The sequence below is a fragment of the Periplaneta americana genome, chromosome 8, assembly GCF_040183065.1.
Source record: "Periplaneta americana isolate PAMFEO1 chromosome 8, P.americana_PAMFEO1_priV1, whole genome shotgun sequence".
Classification (NCBI taxonomy): domain Eukaryota; kingdom Metazoa; phylum Arthropoda; class Insecta; order Blattodea; family Blattidae; genus Periplaneta; species Periplaneta americana.
The window spans coordinates 8,126,263-8,147,168 of NC_091124.1; the positions used below are offsets into that span (position 1 = coordinate 8,126,263).

General features: G+C 35.8%; 2 protein-coding genes across 2 annotated transcripts in view; one reads left to right on the forward strand and one right to left on the reverse strand.

Moving 5' to 3' along the window:
- Positions 1 to 20,906, reverse strand: part of Slob (Slowpoke binding protein) — a 595,498-nt gene that overhangs the window by 479,665 nt on the left and 94,927 nt on the right. The gene's annotated exons all lie outside the window — the stretch shown is intronic.
- The window catches only part of LOC138704444 (nose resistant to fluoxetine protein 6-like), a 73,919-nt gene that overhangs the window by 31,806 nt on the left and 21,207 nt on the right, over positions 1 to 20,906 (forward strand). Inside the window, exons 3-4 of the mRNA XM_069832321.1 lie at positions 8,911 to 9,128; positions 14,029 to 14,123. Coding sequence (XP_069688422.1) covers positions 8,911 to 9,128; positions 14,029 to 14,123 — 313 coding nt within the window. The remainder of the gene's footprint in view (positions 1 to 8,910; positions 9,129 to 14,028; positions 14,124 to 20,906) is intronic.

The following is a 20,906-nucleotide window of genomic DNA, read 5'->3' on the forward strand; positions in this document are numbered from 1 at the left end:
TGGCAAATCGTTTCATAATGTTAACTTTATGGCACAAATTATGCCTTCATAATAGAAGTCAAGATTTTTTAGTAGCCATGGTAACATTTTACGACTCTGGTACAATAAATGTGGCAAATTATTATGCGCGATTTTCAGTAACGATAATAGTTATTTATGCAACTGGTGGAAATGAACACATAAATTTGCATTTGTAAGAAACATAAGACATAACGTTAATATCTTTTTACTTGAGATTCCAAACTTGATCTCAAACATATGAAAAGAAAATTCCTAGCCTTTTAATAAGGGCCTAGTAATTAAATAAAGACTGGGGAACGGATTATTATACACTGAAAGGTAGAGATGATGTTTCAAATAGGCTACTTGATTGTTTATACATAGGCCTATATAACAGTTGACAAAGTAGATAAAAGTTCAGTCAGGTATAAACAACTGTGACGATTCAAGGCTTCTTGACGTTCGGGACTTCGGCAGTGAACAATCTCGACGTCTCGAAACACTCACAAGCAGTTTTTACGTCAACGACACGACGTAATACAACATTGTCGTGCGGGTTTTCGGCTTTGCGGGCGCTGTTAGTCTTGCTTTCTCGATCGTTGTTCATCTCTAATAAGTATCCATTATCAAACCAACGCTGATAAAGACTGTTTATAATGCTGGAGTACAAAAACTTTATTTTCAAATTATTTCGTTTATGTATGCACTCCTTTAAAGCACAAAATACAAATAAATTAATTGTTTATGTTACTTTATGAAATTTCTATCGTACAATAATAATAATAATAATAATAATAATAATAATAATAATAATAATAATAATAATAACAACAACAACTCACACCTCTTCTTTTTCTTTTCTTCTTTTTATTCTACCCCTACATTCGAAATTAGGAAAGTAGTCCATTTTCAGCCATGGGTTTCTCTATCTTTCAAGTAGAAAAATCAAGTGTATTTTTCGTGTCCACAGATATTTTCCGGTTCTTACTTGAAGTCTGTATGCACACGTTATTCCGTTTAAGCTTGCATACATTCACTTATTGTTTTTATTCTGTTTATCTTGAACACTTTTATGTCTTCTCTAACATCACTATCTTATTTTTATAAATCCTTTTGCACACAGCTATTTCTCGTATGAAACTCATTTGACTTGCTTCAAGCCTGATTTTATCTTCCTGTTTCATGACCCAGTTTTCACAACAATATAACAAGATGCAGACTCAAACTACAGTACGTTCACAAAAATTCTCCAGGCTTTTAAGTTGGCGCGGTTCTTAAATAAATCAACTTCATTCTGGACTATAATAAATGCTCAAAAGTATTATAGCTTACCTTAGTATATAGCTAAATGTTGATAGGCTATAATTATTTGATAGCACACAGAACGTTTCATTGATATTCAAGATCTTTCCATGTTGTGGGGAGTACGTTAGGAAGTTTTATTCTTATTACTGACTTTCAGATAATTTATTTAGGAATTGGTGATCCATAACAGTGTTTAATATAATTTATTTCCAAGAAATAGTCTGCCCAGGCATCCTGGGTTGCCAAAAACACAGAATAACACACATATAAGAATAGTAATGATTACAGTAAGATAGATGAGTCAAATTGAAATGTGAACTAGGAGCTTAAATTTAAGAAATAATAAATTTGTACATATATATATATATATATATATAACAATCACACACTAACGAATAGAAAAGGGGGCGGATTATGATATTCCGTATAAATGATTTTTTAGAATCGCCACAGATCCTTTAATGCTAGAAGCAATTATTTTTGGAATGATGTCATGGATTCCAAATGTTTTGATAGTATTTACAGTTGATCGTGGGATGGTGCCCCTCGCTCCGATCATTAAACCATGTACTTCCCAGGTGCCTTCCATCTGATATTTTTCTCGAAAATACGGAATAGTAGACTCATAAATTTGTTGTTTCTCTTCGTTGACCTCGGATGGTTGGGTCTGGCTCATCTCAAATCTAACAGTTGGGTCCAGTATAAAGCCTTTACTATTAGCTTTGTCTAGAGCCACGATGTCCGCTCTTCTAATTCCGCCGCCTTCAGACGCAATGCAGTGCACCTCTTCATGGACCTCGAAGGATCTTTTTCTAAGGGCCTGTGCTATTAGTTTTCGGATGTTATGATGGCGTGAATTTCTCAGGAGTTCTCCATGCTGATAGGATCCTAGGACGTGTGCTAAGGTTTCAATCTCGTTGCAGTATCCTCAACGGAAACCGTCCAAGGATCTCCCATGAAGACTTCTCACTGGTGCTACGTTAGCATTCATCTTAATTGCGTCCCTCCATTCAGAGGAAGATAGGTCCTCCTTAGACCATGTAATGATAGCTATTAAGACACAAGTACGAAGCTACGACGCGAGCCTTCGAGAGCGTTATAAACTTCGTAAGAATGTAGTAATATCCATTATATGAGAGTTGCATACGCTGTTCTTCCTACCACAGTCACACAAGTAGTAGGTAAAAGTACACATTAATTTATAAACATTGGATTTAATGATATTGACGACATGGAACTATCAACACGTCCTGAAATAGCGGGAAGAAAATACTGTAAGCGATAAAGTATGTCTTAGAGAACCCGGAGGTTCATACAAGCCTGCCATCGATCCCTATGCCGAGCATGATTAATCCAGTTCCTACCATCATATCCCACCTCTCTCAAATCCATTTTAATATTATCCTCCCATCTATGTCTCGGTCTCCCCAAAGGTATTTTTCACTCCGGCCTCCCAACTAACACTCTATTTGCACTTCTGGATTCACCCATTCGTGCTACATGCCCTGCCCATCTCAAAAGTCTGGATTTAATGTTTCTAATTATGTCAGGTGAAGAATACAATGCGTTCAGTTCTGAGTTGTGTAACCGTCTCCATTCTCCTATAACGTCATCCTTCTTGTTAGCCCCAAATATTTTTCTAAGCACCTTATTCTCGAAAACCCCTAATCTATGTTCCTCTCTTAAAGTGAGAGTTCAAGTTTCACAACCATACAGAACAACCGGTATTATATTTTTTTTTTTTTTATAAATTCTAACTTTCAATTTTTTGAGAGCTGACTAGATGACAAAAGCTTCTCAACTGAATGATAGCAGGAATTTCCCATATTTTTTCTGCGTTTAATTTCTTGTCGAGTAACATTTATATTTGTTACTGTTGCTCTACGGTATTTGGATTTTTAGGTGTTTTTAGAGGATAAATTTCCAATTTATGTATTTCCATTTCGTACTAATTTCTGGTCACGAGACATAATCATATATTTCGATTTTTTCGGGATTTACTTCCAAACCTATCCCATTACTTGCTTCAAGTAAAATTCACGTGTTTTCCCTAATCGTTTGTGGATTTTCTTCTAACATATTCACGTTACTCGCATAAACAAGCAGCTGATGTAACGTTCGATAAAGTATGTCTAGTTGCCATAATTCCTGAAATTAATCTCTATCGAAATGAACACAGAGTAAATAAGTAAATTTTACTATGGAAATACAAAAACAAACGTTTCAGCATTACCGCAGATGAAGTCCACTAGTGTGGAACAAGTGACCAAAAAAATTAGACCAGTACGAGCGTATCTGAACGAAAAAGTTCAATGTCGTTTCTCAGCATCACTATCTCTTGTAAATTTTTCACAATTACAAATTAAATTGTTGCATTTCGCAGTTTAAAAAAAGCCTAAGTTATCCGTATTACAGCAATTTATGTATATAGCACAGGCATTAGAATTGAAACAATTCACGATCTTTTCAGGACTCGAACCGCGACCACTTTTCTCTTTCTATTATCCCTATATAAAAAAGTAAAAACATTTTTATAGTCTTTTCTATACAGCGTGTTAACTGTATCTTTGGAAAATGGATGGAGGACCTAAAAAAAAAGCAAAAAAGTTCATGTAAATATAGTACAGTCAATTTCACTTTCATTTTTAATTACAGATACGTTTTCTTCATGCAATTTGGTTCTAATATTAGTGAGTCAGTGTTTCCCTAACGAAGGAATAGGTCGCCAAGGACCAACATCCTGGGCTGCTTGTTTCCTTGACTTCCAAATATTGGATTTTTACTCATGAGGACATATGAAAGCGATTTTATTGAGCATTGAAAATCTATTGAGAATATTGAAATTTTTCGCCAGCGTGTTGAAGAAGAATGACAGTAGATATAACAGAAACCTGGAATACAGGAGAGAGTAACATGATGTGGCGCTTAGAAGCCTGCATTAGAACTCATGGGAGGAGGACATTTTGAGCACTATCTGTAGAATTATACATGGACTTTGTAAAAATAAAGTTGGAATAAGCAAATATGTATGAACTAAAAAGCACCTGTAATTAAAAAAAAAAGAAATTACTTACATACTTACTTGAACTATTTTGCTTGTTTTTAGGTCTTCTATCCATTTCCCAAAGGTTTCCTACATATTAGTTAACACCCTGTATATTAGCTTTAGTAAAAGTGAGTATATTTAATACCCATTATTTCCGTATATATCGACTCGTAAATACTGAATATATGAGTAAATAAAACCTTTCTGGGAAAAAATTGCTGTACGCAGATATATTCACAGACTGCACGCCAAACCGCTCTTTCAATATCGGAGAGACTTAAAACGTGTATTGATTTTTAGAGCAATACAATACTTTCTCTTCATACTTCCGAGTAATGAGAAAGTATAACTTGACGGTCGGTTTCATCAACGTTTGTCAGAATTTGCTTGACAGACGTCAAATTAACAAACGTCAATATCCTAACGCCTGTCTATAATCAGAACTGTTTCATCAACACCAATCAACTAGATATGGCGATCCGTCAATTTGACAGCTCTGTGGTTCGAGTACAGCGCATTCAAGGAGACACTGCATTTTCCATTAAACAAGTTGTGCCTGGGTTTAATTCATCACTAAATCCAGGGGACCTTCTCGCTTATGAATGTTCGTGGCGTTATAGATTGTTTCAGTAAGTTTAAAAATCTCTGTTGAATTTAGAAAATATTCTCGTCGTTTTTCTATCAGGGAAATTAGGCTGAGTGACCTACTCCACCCTCATGCCATATTTTTTCAGATCTTTAGAATTTTCTTTTTCCGTGTTCCTGGTAAGTTAGAATTCAGAGTTTTTCAACCTTTTTCAACATGTGGCACATTAAAGGTGTAATATTTAAAATCCTGCGACATACTTACAACTTAAACCATGGTTTTCAACCAGGGAGAAATTTTAACGATTTTACGAGTGAATGTGGGCTATAAAATACAAATAAATGAGCTAAATGTATATGCATTAATATGTAAAATAAAGTATTTTCAATTTTATATGCATTATCATCAAGTCAACATTGGGGGTAATGACAGTGTTATGAATGATGAAAGGACGCATGGGTAAAAAAGGGTCGAGAAGCACCGAAACATAATAGGTACACGTTATTCACAAATAGAACTAACGCACTTTTTTGTATAGGTACTTATATTCATATATGAGGCCTCGCCATCCTTATTGAATAATCAATGACTATAAGTAGTCATACTTTAGATACCTATTATTGAGGAAAAATTCGTTCCGGCACCGGAAATAGAACCCAGGACTCGCGCGATGAGCGCTCTTTCCATCTGAGCTATACCGGGACCCGAATCACGGCATCGGCCGAACTCTCCTCCTTTTTGTATCATCAATGGCCTACATTTAAGACATATAAGCCTTGTAAGCAGGAGCGCGTATTTAAATGACTTTGTAGCTATTTCGACAACAGTTTATGAGTTACTGATAACATTGATATATACTTATATTCATATATGAGGTCTCTACCTAATAATAGATAGGTATCTAAAGTATGACTACTTATAGTCATTGATTATTCAGTGAGGACGACGAGGCCTTATATATGAATATAAGTATACTAGTGGCTTGTGCAGCAAATGCTGCAAACTAAGTTCATTAGACGTTCAAATAAACATTTTTCAGATTTATTTTCAATGAAGAATACCAGACATTCGGAAAGTTATTTGCTTCCATAACAATGAAGGTCCACACCTGTGGAGTAACGGTTAACACGTCTAGCCGCGAAACCAGGTGGCCCGGGTTCGATTCCCGGTCGGGGCAAGTTACCTGGTTGAGGTTTTTTCCGGGGTTTTCCCTCAACCCAATGTGAGCAAATGCTGGGTAACTTTCGGTGCTGGACCCCGGACTCATTTCACCGGCATTATCACCTTCATCTCATTCAGACGCTAAATAACCTGAGATGTTGATAAAGCGTAGTAAAATAACCTACTAAAATAAAAAATAACAATGAAAAATACTCTCTCTCGAGCCAACACTGAATATATCTATAAATATATAAACATATAAATATCTACACCACACTGCCATTAAATATATGAAAAAGACCCAACCCCACTAGATTAATAATTATAAAAATATTTGATTTTTAATAATATTATTATCTTACGTGAGTTTTATAGCTTTCAGTAACATATACTATACAGCTGCCACTCAGTAAAATATAGAAATGAAGATCTAATTTAAGTTGTTCTCTACATCTACTTATATAACCCCAAAACGTTTCACTTTCATATCATCACTATAGCATTAATATGTATAATTAATGAAAAATAGTCACATCATGGCATTAACTACAATAATATTTCATTTCTAATGGTAATAATGTCATCAAACCACCTCAAGTTTTGTAGTTTTTAATATCCAATACACAGCTGTACCCAGAAAATTACACACAACAGAATCGAACCTGTAAATTATTTTTAGTACGTTAAGTTTTTAATAACCAATTTAATTTGAGCTCTAAATATGTCAGCATTCTTGCAGATCATGGCCTTCGTGTAATATTGTTTACCGTAGTATATGTTTTGTTTTATTCTGAAATGCAACACGGCCGACTTGATGCTCGCTTCGCTTCTCCTTTACAAAAAAAGCGAAGGTTATATCAAGTCGGCCGTGAATGCTACTAGCTAGTTCTCAAAACTGGATTTTGGAAAATAGGAAAATTATATTTAAAAATTGACATTTCACAAAAAACTACTATTTTTCCGAAAAACTTTGAGATCCAAGCTTCAAAATTAGGGGTCATTTATTAAAATCCGTCCAGCCGTTTTCTCGTAATTTCCATTACCAGTTCAAATTATATATATATATATATATATATATATATATATATATATATATATATATATATATCAATGTTAACAGCAACAAAATAAAGTGTTGTCGAAAATGGCCACAAAGACATTTAAATATGCGCTCCTGCATACATGGCTTGAACTATATGTCTTAAATGCAGGTGGTAGGCCACTGAGGAGAGTTCGGCCGACGCCGTGAATCGGATCCCGGTATAGCTCAGATGGAAAGAGCGCTCAGCGCGCAGAGCTAAGAGGTCCTGGGTTCGGTTCCCGGTGCCGGAACGAATTTTTCTCGAATAATAGATACACTTATTTGTATTTTTATTTGAAGTTTATCACAGAAATGTAAAATTTAACGACAGAAAATTATCACAATGTAATATTAGTGTAATAAGTAGGCCTAATGATGTATTATGAATTTCTTAATTTCTTATTTATGAAATATTAAACAATATATTACTGGTATATGTTTTACCGAGATATTTAATGTACGACATTATTTTTTTCATAAATACAAGTAAAATACGATATTTTTTTTTAAAGTTGGTACGATATTTTAAACTTTTATTTTTTGAATGTTTGCTACGACGACCTTTATTACTTTCGTTTTCTCACGGCGCACTGGTTGAAAATGGTTGATGTAGATGATTATTTGCGATGCCAGAGATACAGTGTCACACGACACGAAAATATTCTGTTATATTAAAATCTATATTAAAAGGTATAATGATTTTCGTTCTGGCTAAACCAAGTAGACCTTATCTTTGCATACATCTAAAATAATAGGTGATCCTGAAGTGTTGTGAAGTGGTGGAAAACAACAACGGATTCTGTCAATCAGTCTGTTGTAGCTGTCTGGTTCAATTCAGAATGCTGTGACTTTGTAACAATTTCTCCTCCCGCGTATTACACCTGTTTTATCCTAAATTAAATAGTAATATGCGTTACAAGAGCGGTATGTTGATGTTTTCATGTTCGAGGAAAAGATTGAAAAAGCGAAACGTAGTTGAGCTTTTTTAATTTCCGATAACATGAAAACAAACATACCGCTCATGTATCGTACATTATTTTGTGCGAAGATCGTTTATTATATACCTGAAAGACGAATTTCTAATTAGTTGCAATGAAATCTCCATCTTGGTTTCTGTTCAATAACAGCAACTTTTAAAAACGAAAATATCTATCTTCAACATTGTAGCTATAAAATGTTTTCTGTGTTTACTATATTCCAGGAGGCCGTGATATACGTCTGTCTTTTTTTTCCCCCAGACTATAAATGCGAACTTAAAACAAACGGTAAGGTTATGTAATGATTTATTTTTCATTTTAATATTTTAACAATATTATTTATATAACATATTGCAGTAATAACATCGGCATCCGGAATCTTGTTGATTTTTTCACGGCTTCCTTAATGTTACTTGAATTACAAATGCAGTAACTTTTGTGGTGTTGTAGAGTTTACTTAATTTTTGCAAATATTTAAAAATAATAATTAACATTGCAATTTAGGTGAAATTGCAGTGGTAAGTTTCCAATTTATAATTATTACTATGTTAAACGTCTCTAAAAATAATATGTTAAAAGCCTAAAGCAGTAAAATGAATATGTCACTTAAGCGGTAAGAATAGGGAAATTGTTATGTGTGTTAGGTTGGGAATACTGAATGTGGTATTTCACACTTACCGCGTATTGGTTTTGTGCGGAAAGCGAGCAAATACGCACGATCTCGCACAAAATTTGTTGTTTCTTGTACTTACAGTACAAGCACGACCCTTCCAAAGTGCGGCGCGATATAATGCACTGGGCACTGTGCATGCCGTCCTCTTGCTCCTCTGAAGAACTGCACGAGGCCCTGAACCACGAGCTTCAGAAGATGGGTGAAGTCCACGGCGTTCGCTTCAGTTCGTGGGTGACCCCCGACCGTTGTCACACGCAGCAAGAATCACAACCACTGTCACTCGGAGACATCGTATTCCTGTAAGTAGCAGAGATCAATATAACATTAATCACAATACGAGAAAAGTGGTTGAAAAATCTAGATACAGTCAGCTCTGGATAGAGTGAACTCGGTTATAGCGAACATTCGGCTATAGTGAGCCTAAATCGTTGGTTCCGGCCCGCATACATTAAAAAGTACATTATTAATCATCATCATCATCATCATCATCCTGTCAAGTACTAGTCCCAAAAGAACTGTTGCGGCCTGAAAAAGCGATTTCCTGGCCATCTATTCATAGGTCGACCAAGTAACCGTTTCCCATTTGGTCGATACTTCATTATTGCCTTACGGATCCTGGATGAAACCATTCTTGAGACGTGTTCCTTCCAGTTTAACTGATATCTGGAGATATAGTCCAGTATTGATGTCACATTAAGTTCTTGAAGGATATCTTCATTTTTCTTTCGATCCCATTTAGTGTAGCCAGCTGTTCGGCGCATGAATCTTATCTCGCAAACTGTTAGTAAGTACATTAATATTTCCGTTTATACTGAACCCTCACTTCGGTTATAGTCAACCTAAAACTATAACTTCCACAAGAAAATGTAATTTTAAAATGGCCAAAATGGTAATTTAGGAAACCCTTTTTACTATAAACTTCCAAGAATATGTTCAGAACAAAATCTCAAACCTTCTACTCCTTAAGTCCATTGAAAGACAAAGGATTCGTTCAGCTTCCTGAACAGCTTGAAACATGTTAAAGAGAATAGTGTACGCAGTGGGGGATAAAGGAAGGATTAGTTCTGACTCCTTTAAAAGAGGTTATTAGAAGAATAGGAAGAGAAAGTGTTTTCTTTTGTAAAGGGAGTATAGTGATGACTAAATGGTAAATACAAGCAGAATTACAGTATAATGGTCCTCGACCATTCCTCCCGTATCTTTGTAAAAGTAAACCCTGGGAAATTCCAAGTCCGAGTACACAGTAGCAAACCTCTAGTGAGAAGAGGTGCGAAATCGGTCAGTGCCTACTACCTACATGACCAAATTAGATTCAAGTTTCGAACTGTGAACATCTGGATGTCAAAGCGTAAAGTATTTAAGTTGGAAGATACAGCGAACATTAGAACTGATATTAAACGTGTTCTGTCCCAAACTGGCATTAATGCTGTATGTATAAAAACGTCAGTAGTATAGAAACAGACACTTCTGTTTTAGTGAACCTCGGATATAGTGAACGAAATATGCTGGTCCGCAGAGGTTCACTATAACTGGAGTTGACTGTATTTATGCGCAGAACTTGTTGTGAGTTTAATGTTCATGCATTCAAAGTTTTCTACCCATGGGCAGGTCTTTCACTGCAAACTCAGCGTTCTCCAATCTTTACTACTTTCTGCCTTCCTCCTAGTCTCCGCATATTAATATCGTCTATCATCTAATATCTTCTTCTACCCCGAACTCTTCTCCCATTCACCATCACTTCCAGTGCATCCTTCAGTAGACACTTTTTTCTCAGACAGCGACTCAATTCTTTTTCTCCTTCTCATCAGTTTCAGCATCATTATTTCTCCACCAATTTTTTCAACACTGCTTCATTTCTTATTCTCTCTGTCCATTTCACACGCTCCGTTCTTCTTCATATCCACATTTCAAATGCTTTTAGTCGCTTCTCTTCACTTCGTCGTAATGTCCATGTTTCTGCTCCATACAATGCCACACTCCAAACAAAGCACTTTACTAGTCTCTTTCTTAGCTCATGATGCTGCTCGCAGTACACATTTGAAATTGTCAGTTGCTGTACTGCCACATTTAGTATTCGCACGTTTATCTTATTTATTTATCCACCAATTTTTTCAACACTGCTTCATTTCTTATTCTGTCTGTCCATTTCACACTCTCCGTTCTTCTCCATATCCACATTTCAAATGCTTCTAGTCGCTTCTCTTCACTTCGTCGTAATGTCCATGTTTCTGCTCCATACATTGCCACACTCCTTACAAAGCACTTCACTAGTCTCTTTCTTAGCTCATGTCGCTGCTCACAGTACACATTTGAAGTTGTCCAGTTGCTGTACTGCCACATTTAGTATTCGCACGTTTATCTTATTTATTTTCCTTCTGACAACCACGCCCTTCGTCTTGTTTGCATTTATCTTCATCCCATACAGCTCACAGCTGTCACTTAGCTCCAGTAGCATATTCCTTTGTATCGTCTCCTCTTCTGCTAACAACGCCATATCATCAGCAAATCTTATGCACTTTATTCTTCTTCCTACTATTATCACCCTTCCCAAGTTCTAGAAACAGTTCTTCACTAAATTCTCTAAGTACATGTTGAACAGGGTAGGTGATAAATGGCATCCTTGTCGTACTCCCCTCCCTATTTCAATTCCTTCTCACATTTTTCTCCTATCCTGACTTTGATTCGTTGTTTCATAAAAATACTACTGAACAGTCTTCTCTTTTTCCAATCCACACCAATTTTCTTCAGAATCCCCATCAATTTATTCCAACCAACTCTGTCAAATGCCTTTTCTAGGTCCACAAATACTATATACACTTCTTTATTCTTCTCTGGGTATCTTTCACCGATTGTTCGCAACAGTCGAATTGCAGCTCTCGTACCTTTACCCTTCCTGAACCCAACTGCTCTTCTTCCATATGTCCTTCCATCTCAGAATATAAACGCCGATTTAGTATTCTCAGGAAAATCTTCACCGAGCGTGATATCAGGTTGATAGTCCTAAACTCATTAGTTTAATGTTAATCGTCATTAAATGTAATTAAGTAGTGGATTCATTACAATTAATTGTAAATGCTTATGGACGATTACTTCCAGGACTTCCGTGTTGAAAACTTTGTGAAGGAACTTGTTTTATATTTCATAATGTACACCGTGATGGACAACTGTCCTTTGTTCACCACCAAGACTACTTAGTAACTTTTTGCTAATCAAACTCCAGGCGGAATAAGTATATAGAACAGAAGAAGCTCTTAGAATAATTATACAGAATGTTTTTGTTCGTCCATGAACTGAAAGAAGTAGATTGGAATATTGGATATAGACGTTGGATGCATGAGGGATGCTACTATTTTAACGTTAGGTTCAAAGGTATGTCTGTTGTCCAGACAAACTCCTGAATACTATGTTATTTCTTCTTTGGTATAATTTCATTAAAAAGCTTCAGGTTAAATGATCTTACGGGAGTCTATTGGTAAATAAATTACCACTGCACTCTCCGCAGCGTTTGTGTTTCAGAAAAACGAAGTAGTACATGTGCTGCCATCCTTTGAGGACTGGGAAAACAAGCTGCATTAGAGAGATGGTGCGCATTTGTGTGTAGACGTCAATACGCCATCAATTGGGTCACATTAAGCTTATTATAACTGTTCATTATAAATGTAAACAGTAGTAATTTTAAATTGTACAACTCAATACCGCTATAATATAATGTCATAATCCTTAATTATCATATAGACAAGTGATAGCATTCTGTTCTGGAATATGTAGAATTTTTTCTGCCAACATTCCTTTTTTTGTTTGCTATTTAACGATGCTGAATCAATTGCTGCCATCGGTAGAAATGGAAGTACCAAGATGTTAGATGGTAATTTGATGAAATGAATTTTATTGTTAGAATTCGCCATGGGATTATCTGATATTCGCATGAGACAGTGCAGGATACCTCACATAGAATTTCATCCATCCTTTTCGAACTTAATAAAGTGAAGGAGTATGTACAGGCCATTCGCATTCTCGTGAAACCAAATGGATGCGTGCGCTGTATCTTACAGTAAGAACCTGACGGTGGAAGTCAGTCAGCTAGGTAGCTAGCTGCAAGTGAAAGCGTAGGGAGGAAGGGAAGCTTCCCAGTCCAATTTCTTCCTCTCCTCCCGCGCAGGTAAATTTCACGACATAACGAATGGCCTATACTATAAGCACTATTTCGACGGGTCTATTCAAAATGGAAACAACTCAACATTTAAAGTTTGGGATAAGTGCATTTGAAAGCTTCATATTGCTGTGAAAAATCAGTCTAATTGGAACTTATAGCATAAGTTACAGTATTTATGAAACATCAATAACAGAATTTGGAGTAATTTCCTTGATTCTTGGGTTTTTAACAGCGATATGATACTTCAAAATACAGTTTCCTCAAAACTTTAAATTTTGATGAAGGATGGGTGGAGGGGAGAAAAATTCTCTCCGCACCGGGACTTGAACCCGGGTTTTTAGCTGTAAGTGCTGATGCTTATCCACTAAGCCACACCAGATTCCAGTTCCGATGCCGGATTGAATCCTCTCAGTTTAAGTTCCACCTCTTAGTTTCCCTTAGTGGATAAAGTGTCAGCACGTAGAGCTGAAAACCCGTGTTCGAGTCCCGGTGCCGAATTTTTCTCCGCTTCACCCATTCTTCATCATACATTATGGTAATGCAGAATTCCTGCACGGAAATATATACTTCGGTACATCAAAATAATCCCACAATAATACTGTAGTTGCAAAAATACCTTATATTGTTTCCAAGAAAAATTTTCTTTCATAAATACACGGGTCTGAGCTTTTTTTCCCCCCCAAAAATCCCCTCATTCAATTTTTAATTGCAATTAGATGCGTTAAACTCTTAATGTACATTTACATTAAGTTACGAATATACATACAGTACGTCACACTCTATATTTGAATTTGTATGAAATAATATTATATTGATTTTATTTGCGCTTACAAAAATGTTATACAACATTAAATTTACGGGCCTGCCTCATATTGTATTGTATCTAAGATACTTACATTTAGATTACCATACTCTATTAGACCTATGTATAACTAATGCATTTCTGTTCGCTATAAGGAAAAAAAGTTACATGAATCTGATAAATTACAATCCATGAGTTTATTACAGACTGAGAAAAAAGTTAATAAAGCTTGTTTCATTTTCAGGTTTATCTTGTTTTCACTGATAACTTTGGTGGTAACAAGCACCTGGTATGACTTCACCTACTCCGACACTGCGCCAGAGAAAGCAGGTGAACAAAGTAGGTATATCATCATCAGCATCATCATCACCACCACCACCACCACCACCACCACCACCACCACCACCACCACCACCACCATAATCCCGAGGAGTATGGGAGAATCTTAGCTGGGCGAACTATCACTCTGACCCCTGGTAGGCAAATTCATACCTACACCAACTGACTACTCTAATGTTTGCATTGTATTCAATTTCCATATAGGTAACCTCACATGTTGCTAGATCAGTTCTCTTCACACTTCATGAACTGGTGATAGTAGAAATGTTATGAATAAGGTTCGGATAAAATAGCTGTATCAGGATAGGCATCCTTAGTCCGTGCGTTTTGTTTACAAACATTAACTGGTTGTCGCGTGTCCCCCAGCCGACAGTAGTGACGACGTATATAGTGAGGGTCACGTAAGAACAGTTCCTAAACAGAAAATACTGCCGTCTTGTCAGTGTTGCCAACTGTTACCGGTTGGGAATGCGCCAAGCTTGAGAGTCAGCGCAATAGATCTGTATGTATTTATTCACACTGCAAATGGGTAAATACCCGGTGGCAGTGGTAACTAATTACACTCAATAATTACAATTAATAATAAATTACAATTAATAATAATAATAATAATAAAATGATAATAGCAATATATAATAATATTAACAAGGAGCATCCTAAATTAAATGAATCACTTAATATGACATAATTACTTAAAGTAAATCTAATTTATATCTTAAGCCTAAATTCGAACTTGAAACCACGAGTATATATGATATGTTTATACATGCACAAGTACCTTTCAGCACTACCCTCATTTCATTATTTCACTCACTGCACTGGAACTATCAAACATAATAAGATCGTCCTGTTAGGTTGTAGTGTCACCTCTCTAAATTCAGTTCAATTCAAGACTGGACGATATTCTAACTTTATTAAGTTGGGAACCCTGGATGCGCGTCAGTCATTCTCTTCTCTGCCGATCGCACACCTACACTATGTTTACTGAATCTTGATTTGTGCTGTGTTCGCTGAAAGTTGACCCTAGTGGAAACTTCTGTACTACTCATTCACTTAAATTCTTCAAATTTTTGCTACGGCAATCTTTACAATTTTCATTTTCTCGCGACACATCGGATGAAAATGCCTGGTGTAATAAAATAGGCATAATAATAATAATAATAATAATAATAATAATAATAATAATAATAATAATAATAATAATAATAATAATGTGTGTGTGTCACTTTGCGTCATTCGGATTCCGCATACTACGGATAGATGGTAGGACTGTGACCCATTTTCAAATTGCACACCACTTCGGCGGGTCACGTTATGCATGATGTATATTTGTCAAGAGTTATGTCGTGTACTAGGGTGAGTATATGTTAAGAGTTCGTGTAAGTGTAGTATAGGGAATGGGTGAGGATGATGATGAAGGCGAAAAAGGGAGAAGGGGAAATCCGGTGCCGGCACGTAGCCTACTCCTGTCGAATAGCACCAAGTGGGCCGCCAGGCTTAACGTCCCCATCCGACGGACGAATCATTATCAACAGTGACATATGCCTTTCGTTCATATGCACTGCGGAGAGATTTGGGATTTAACCCAGACATATTGGTGCACAATTTTGTGATTAGAAGTTGTGAACCGCCATCTGACCCCGCCGGGAATTGAACACGGGCCGGCTAGTCTGGAGGCAGCACGTTACCACAGAGCTAACTCGGCGGACATAGTAGCAGTAGTAGTAGTAGTAGTAGTAATAATAATAATAATAATAATAATAATAATAGTCATCATCACCATAATCATCATCATCATCATGGAATGCCTCCAATTGGAATTTCGACATCACAAGTAAGTGTTTATTCTTAATCCTTGTGAGAGGAAAGGACAAAATAATAATAATAATAATAATAATAATAATAATAATAATAATAATAATAATAATAATAATAATTTATTTATTTATTTATTATTAATATTTGTGTGCTGAACAACAGCCAGAGGCCAAATAATAATAATAATAATAATAATAATAATAATAATAATAATAGTTTATTTATTGTGGAAGATTAACGTTCATAAAACCTTTTCTTTCACTCAACCAGAGAATTGAAAAAAATTGCATAATATTTGGGTTATTCAATAATTAGTGGCAACAATGTTTGTATGTGGTGCTATCAGCGATAAATGAAGCAAGCTGATAACAATGAGAAAGAAAAGCATCTGATATGTGTTATCTGTGAGTTTGAAGACAATAATCTCATTTATAAGATAATTGTAGTGAGTTTAATTTGTAGATTGTTACTTCTAGCGCTCTAAAATGTTTAACAAATACGAACAAAGATGCTTAATTGAAATTCAGATTGCAAGAGGCAAGAATGCTGGACAATGCCATACAGCATTACTGGAAGCTTGTGGTAGAGAGACTTCACTATATCGTACCGTGGCTAGGTGGGCGCATGCATTTCGCAGCGGGAGGGAAGATGGAAGATGGAAGATGGAAGATGGAAGATGGAAGATGGAAGATGTTCATCAAAAACGTAGCGCTGGAAAATAGTAATCGGCAAGTGAACGCTGCAAGAGGCTGCTGGAAGAACACCGTTGTTGGTTATGATTTTGACGGAATCCTTCTCACTCATTCAGTTCCTGTCGGAAATCGTGTGAATGGTGCATAGTACAGCTACTTTCTGGAAAACCATACCGGTGCGCCGTAAACGTCCAAATCTCCTAAATTCTCATCCTATTGTGCTACATAATGGTGTTCGCTCCCACATAGCTGTCCCTGTGGTTAATTTACTTCGCAGATGGAACTGGGAAATTCTTGAGCATCCTCCATACTCTATAGATACGAGTCCATGTGATTTTGACTTTTTTCCGAAAACAGAATTACCACTTAGAAGAGTTCTCTTTAGAACCAGACAGGCAATTATAGAAGCAATAGAGCAGTCTGTTCGAAGATTAGTACAAGACGCTGTGGATGGCATCCGTCGTCTCTCTGAGGTGTGGAGGCGGTTCTTCATGTTGGAGGAGATTACTTCTGAGCACTGCAACAATGTGACTGTTCCAAAAATGTTTTCTTTGTTGTTTATTCAAATGTTGCCACTAATTATTGAATGACCCATGTACAATGTCATCACAAAAATTATACTCGTATGACTTCTTCTTCTTCTTCTTCTTCTATGGTACAACAGCCTTCTTAGGCCAAGACCGCCTCAATGATTCTTCTCCATCTGATTCTGTCCCGCGCTTCATTTTTCCAGCGGTTTACTCCGATTGACTTCAAATCTTTTTCAACATCGTCGAGCCATCCTGTTGCTGGTCGTCCCACTTTTCTTACTGAGTAGAATGGGTCGGTAAGAGTGACTTTTTACATGGGCTATCATCATCCATCCTATATAGATGGCCTAGCCATCTCAGTCTGTTGGCCTTGATCACTTTAATTATATTCGCATCATTATACAATTGTATAATTCAGTGTTATATCTGATACGCCAGGTACCCTCTTCATTTACTGGACCATAAACTTTTCTCAACACTTTCTTTTCGAATACCATTAACCTTTCTATATTTTCTTTACTCAAGGTCCAACTCTCTGATCCATATAATAGAACTGCTCTAATCAAAGTTTTATATAGCCTACATTCTGTTTCTATGCTAAGAAAGCGGGACTGGAGTTGTTTCTTTAATCCATAATAACATTTGTTTGCCATCTTAATTCTTGAGTTTATGTCTACTGTTACACTATTATCATTTGTTATGATAGTTCCCAGGTATTTAAATTGTGTCACATTATGACTACGGAAGAGAAAAAATGAAGCAGCAAAATTTTGCATAGGGTAAATTAGGGTCTGTTGGACAGTCGGGCATGTTGGACACTCTGTACTTTAACGTGTTACCTCGCCACTTGTGGGCACCACATTCTGCTAGAAGTCAATGAGGGAAGTAGCCACGAGTGGGGCTACTTCAGTCATTGACTTCTAGCAGAATGTGGTGCCCATAAGTGGCGAGGTAACACGTTAAAGTACAGAGTGTCCAACATGCCCGACTGTCCAACAGACCCTAGTTTACCCTAAGCTAGAATAATATCGAATTCAAATAATTAATTAAATTAGGTGACAAGTTAAATGATACAATTACTTGATAAACTACCTAGTTACAATCAAGAGTTATATAGGATTTTTCGAAAGTAACAGGTAAATTTAATTACTCATATTTTCTTCATTTTCTACACAATTTTTAAAATTCTGGCACTGGCTTATTACATAATAAATGAGACTTTTGCATGACCACCATTGCCATAACTTTATCATAGATGTTGTATGTACCCATTTTGTTCTTGTAGAAGTAACAACAAATACCTTACTAACCTCTCTTGAATACTTTATAAAGCTACTCTCAGTTCTGAGTTCGTGTTCTAGAAAATCCGCCACAGTATGAGCGATGGAGTCCAACTCATCAATTGTCGTAGGTTTGCTCAAGAATACTCTTTCCTTCAAATAGTCCCACAACCAATAATCTGCTGTGTTAATATCTGATAATCTTGCAGGCCAAGTTACAGGAATGTGCCTACTGATAACACGACTATCAGAACAATCAGAAACAAACTCATCATGATGATGCAAAAAAATCCCATTTCTTATATAATAGGCCTAAACCAGTATTAGAATTTTTAAGATAGTGTAGAAAATATTAGCAATTTAAGGGTACTGGGTAGAGCTGGTAAGATTATTTCACGTATAAATATAAATATATAATTTATTTTTCTCTGTTTCTATCAAACACAGACTAATGTCCTTTGCACCGTGTGATAAACAAATGTTGGTGAGTTCTGAGGTGACCACAGAAACAAGTTATTTTTCATTGTTTTTTTAAGTAGGCATGGCAGAAAGAAAAGTCTAGTCGACCTGGTTGGCGAGTTGGTATAGCGCTGGCCTTCTATGTCCAAGGTTGCGGGTTCGATCCCGGGCCAGGTCGATGGCATTTAAGTGTGCTTAAATGCGACAGGCTCATGTCAGTAGATTTACTGGCATGTAAAAGAACTCCTGCGGGACAAAATTCCGGCACATCCGGCGACGCTGATATAACCTCTCCAGTTGCGAGCGTCGTTAAATAAAACATAACAATTAACAAAGAAAAGTCTATTGAATTTGCGATTGTCAACAGTTACGAACACCTATTACAGAAAGTTCTAATCCCACACTTTTCAAACTTTCCTCCATGTCAAAAACATATTATTTGGGAAAACTTGTGGAATAAAAATGTCACGCGCCGTGGCGTCGCCTCGTGGTCTAAGGCATCCTGCTTAGGACTCGCGTTACGTAATGCGCGCTGGTTCGAGTCCTCATGGGGGAAGAAATTTTCTCATTAAATTTCAGCCAGTGTATGGGATCCGTTCCCACTCATGATGCACTTGGGGAGCTACGATAGGTGGCGAAATCTGGTTGCGAAAGCCAGCAAAAACTGCTGGGGGTATCATCGTGCTAACCACACGTTACCTCCATTCTGGTTGGATGATCGTCCATGTGGCGTGTGGCGTGAAGTCAGCAGCGTACACTCGCAACGAGAACGCGATATCAAAGGAAGTCGTCCAGTGAAGGTTTGTTTTCCTTACTCAGGTACATGAACATTTAATTTGCCCTAGCCAGAACGTAGTCTTGCGTTGTTCAGAAATATGCCGAAAATAAGAAACACAACATGCAACAAATATTGGTAAACGAATTTGGCTGTGTGTGAGTACTTTTGTGTGAAAGGATGTTAATATATTTTGTAAAATACAGTATGTGATGTGGAAATAAGAGCGGAAAAAAATACATTTCGTTCAATCACATTGTAATTCAAGAAGACATAGTGAACATACGAAAATTCATGCTAAAACACAACAGGAAAAACTCCCGTGCACCTCACGGAGTACAAGTACTCAACAAGATTTTTCACCCGACTGCACCTCTTTTTCTTTTGATACAATCAGAATGTATATTGTAATTTATTGTTATAAAGATCAGTGAACCATATACTGGAATCTGTTATGTATATAAATACATTTTATTTATGTATGTCAAACTGTAATTATTAGTTTTTGTTATTCATAGAAGTGTATTTTATTTATGTATTTTATGGTCATGGTCCTTCGTGGACTGTCGTGCCTTGGATTATTATTATTATTATTATTATTATTATTATTATTATTATTATTATTATTATTATTATTATCGTGCTAAACAGTAATTGGCCTTGTGCTGTTGTTTTGCACGTTAATATTCTAAATAAATAAATAAATTATTATTATTATTATTATTATTATTATTATTATTATTATTATTATTATCGTGCTAAACAGTAATTGGCCTTGTGCTGTTGTTTGCACGTTAATATTCTAAATAAATAAATAAATAATTATTATTATTATTATTATTATTATTATTATTATTATTATTATTATTATCGTGCTAAACAGTAATTGGCCTTGTGCTGTTGTTTTGCACGTTAATATTCTAAATAAATAAATAAATTATTATTATTATTATTATTATTATTATTATTATCGTGCTAAACAGTAATTGGCCTTGTGCTGTTGTTTTGCACGTTAATATTCTAAATAAATAAATAAATAAATTATTATTATTATTATTATTATTATTATTATTATTATTATCGTGCTAAACAGTAATTGGCCTTGTGCTGTTGTTTTGCACGTTAATATTCTAAATAAATAAATAAATTATTATTATTATTATTATTATTATTATTATTATTATTATTATTATTATTATTATTATTATTATTATCGTGCTAAACAGTAA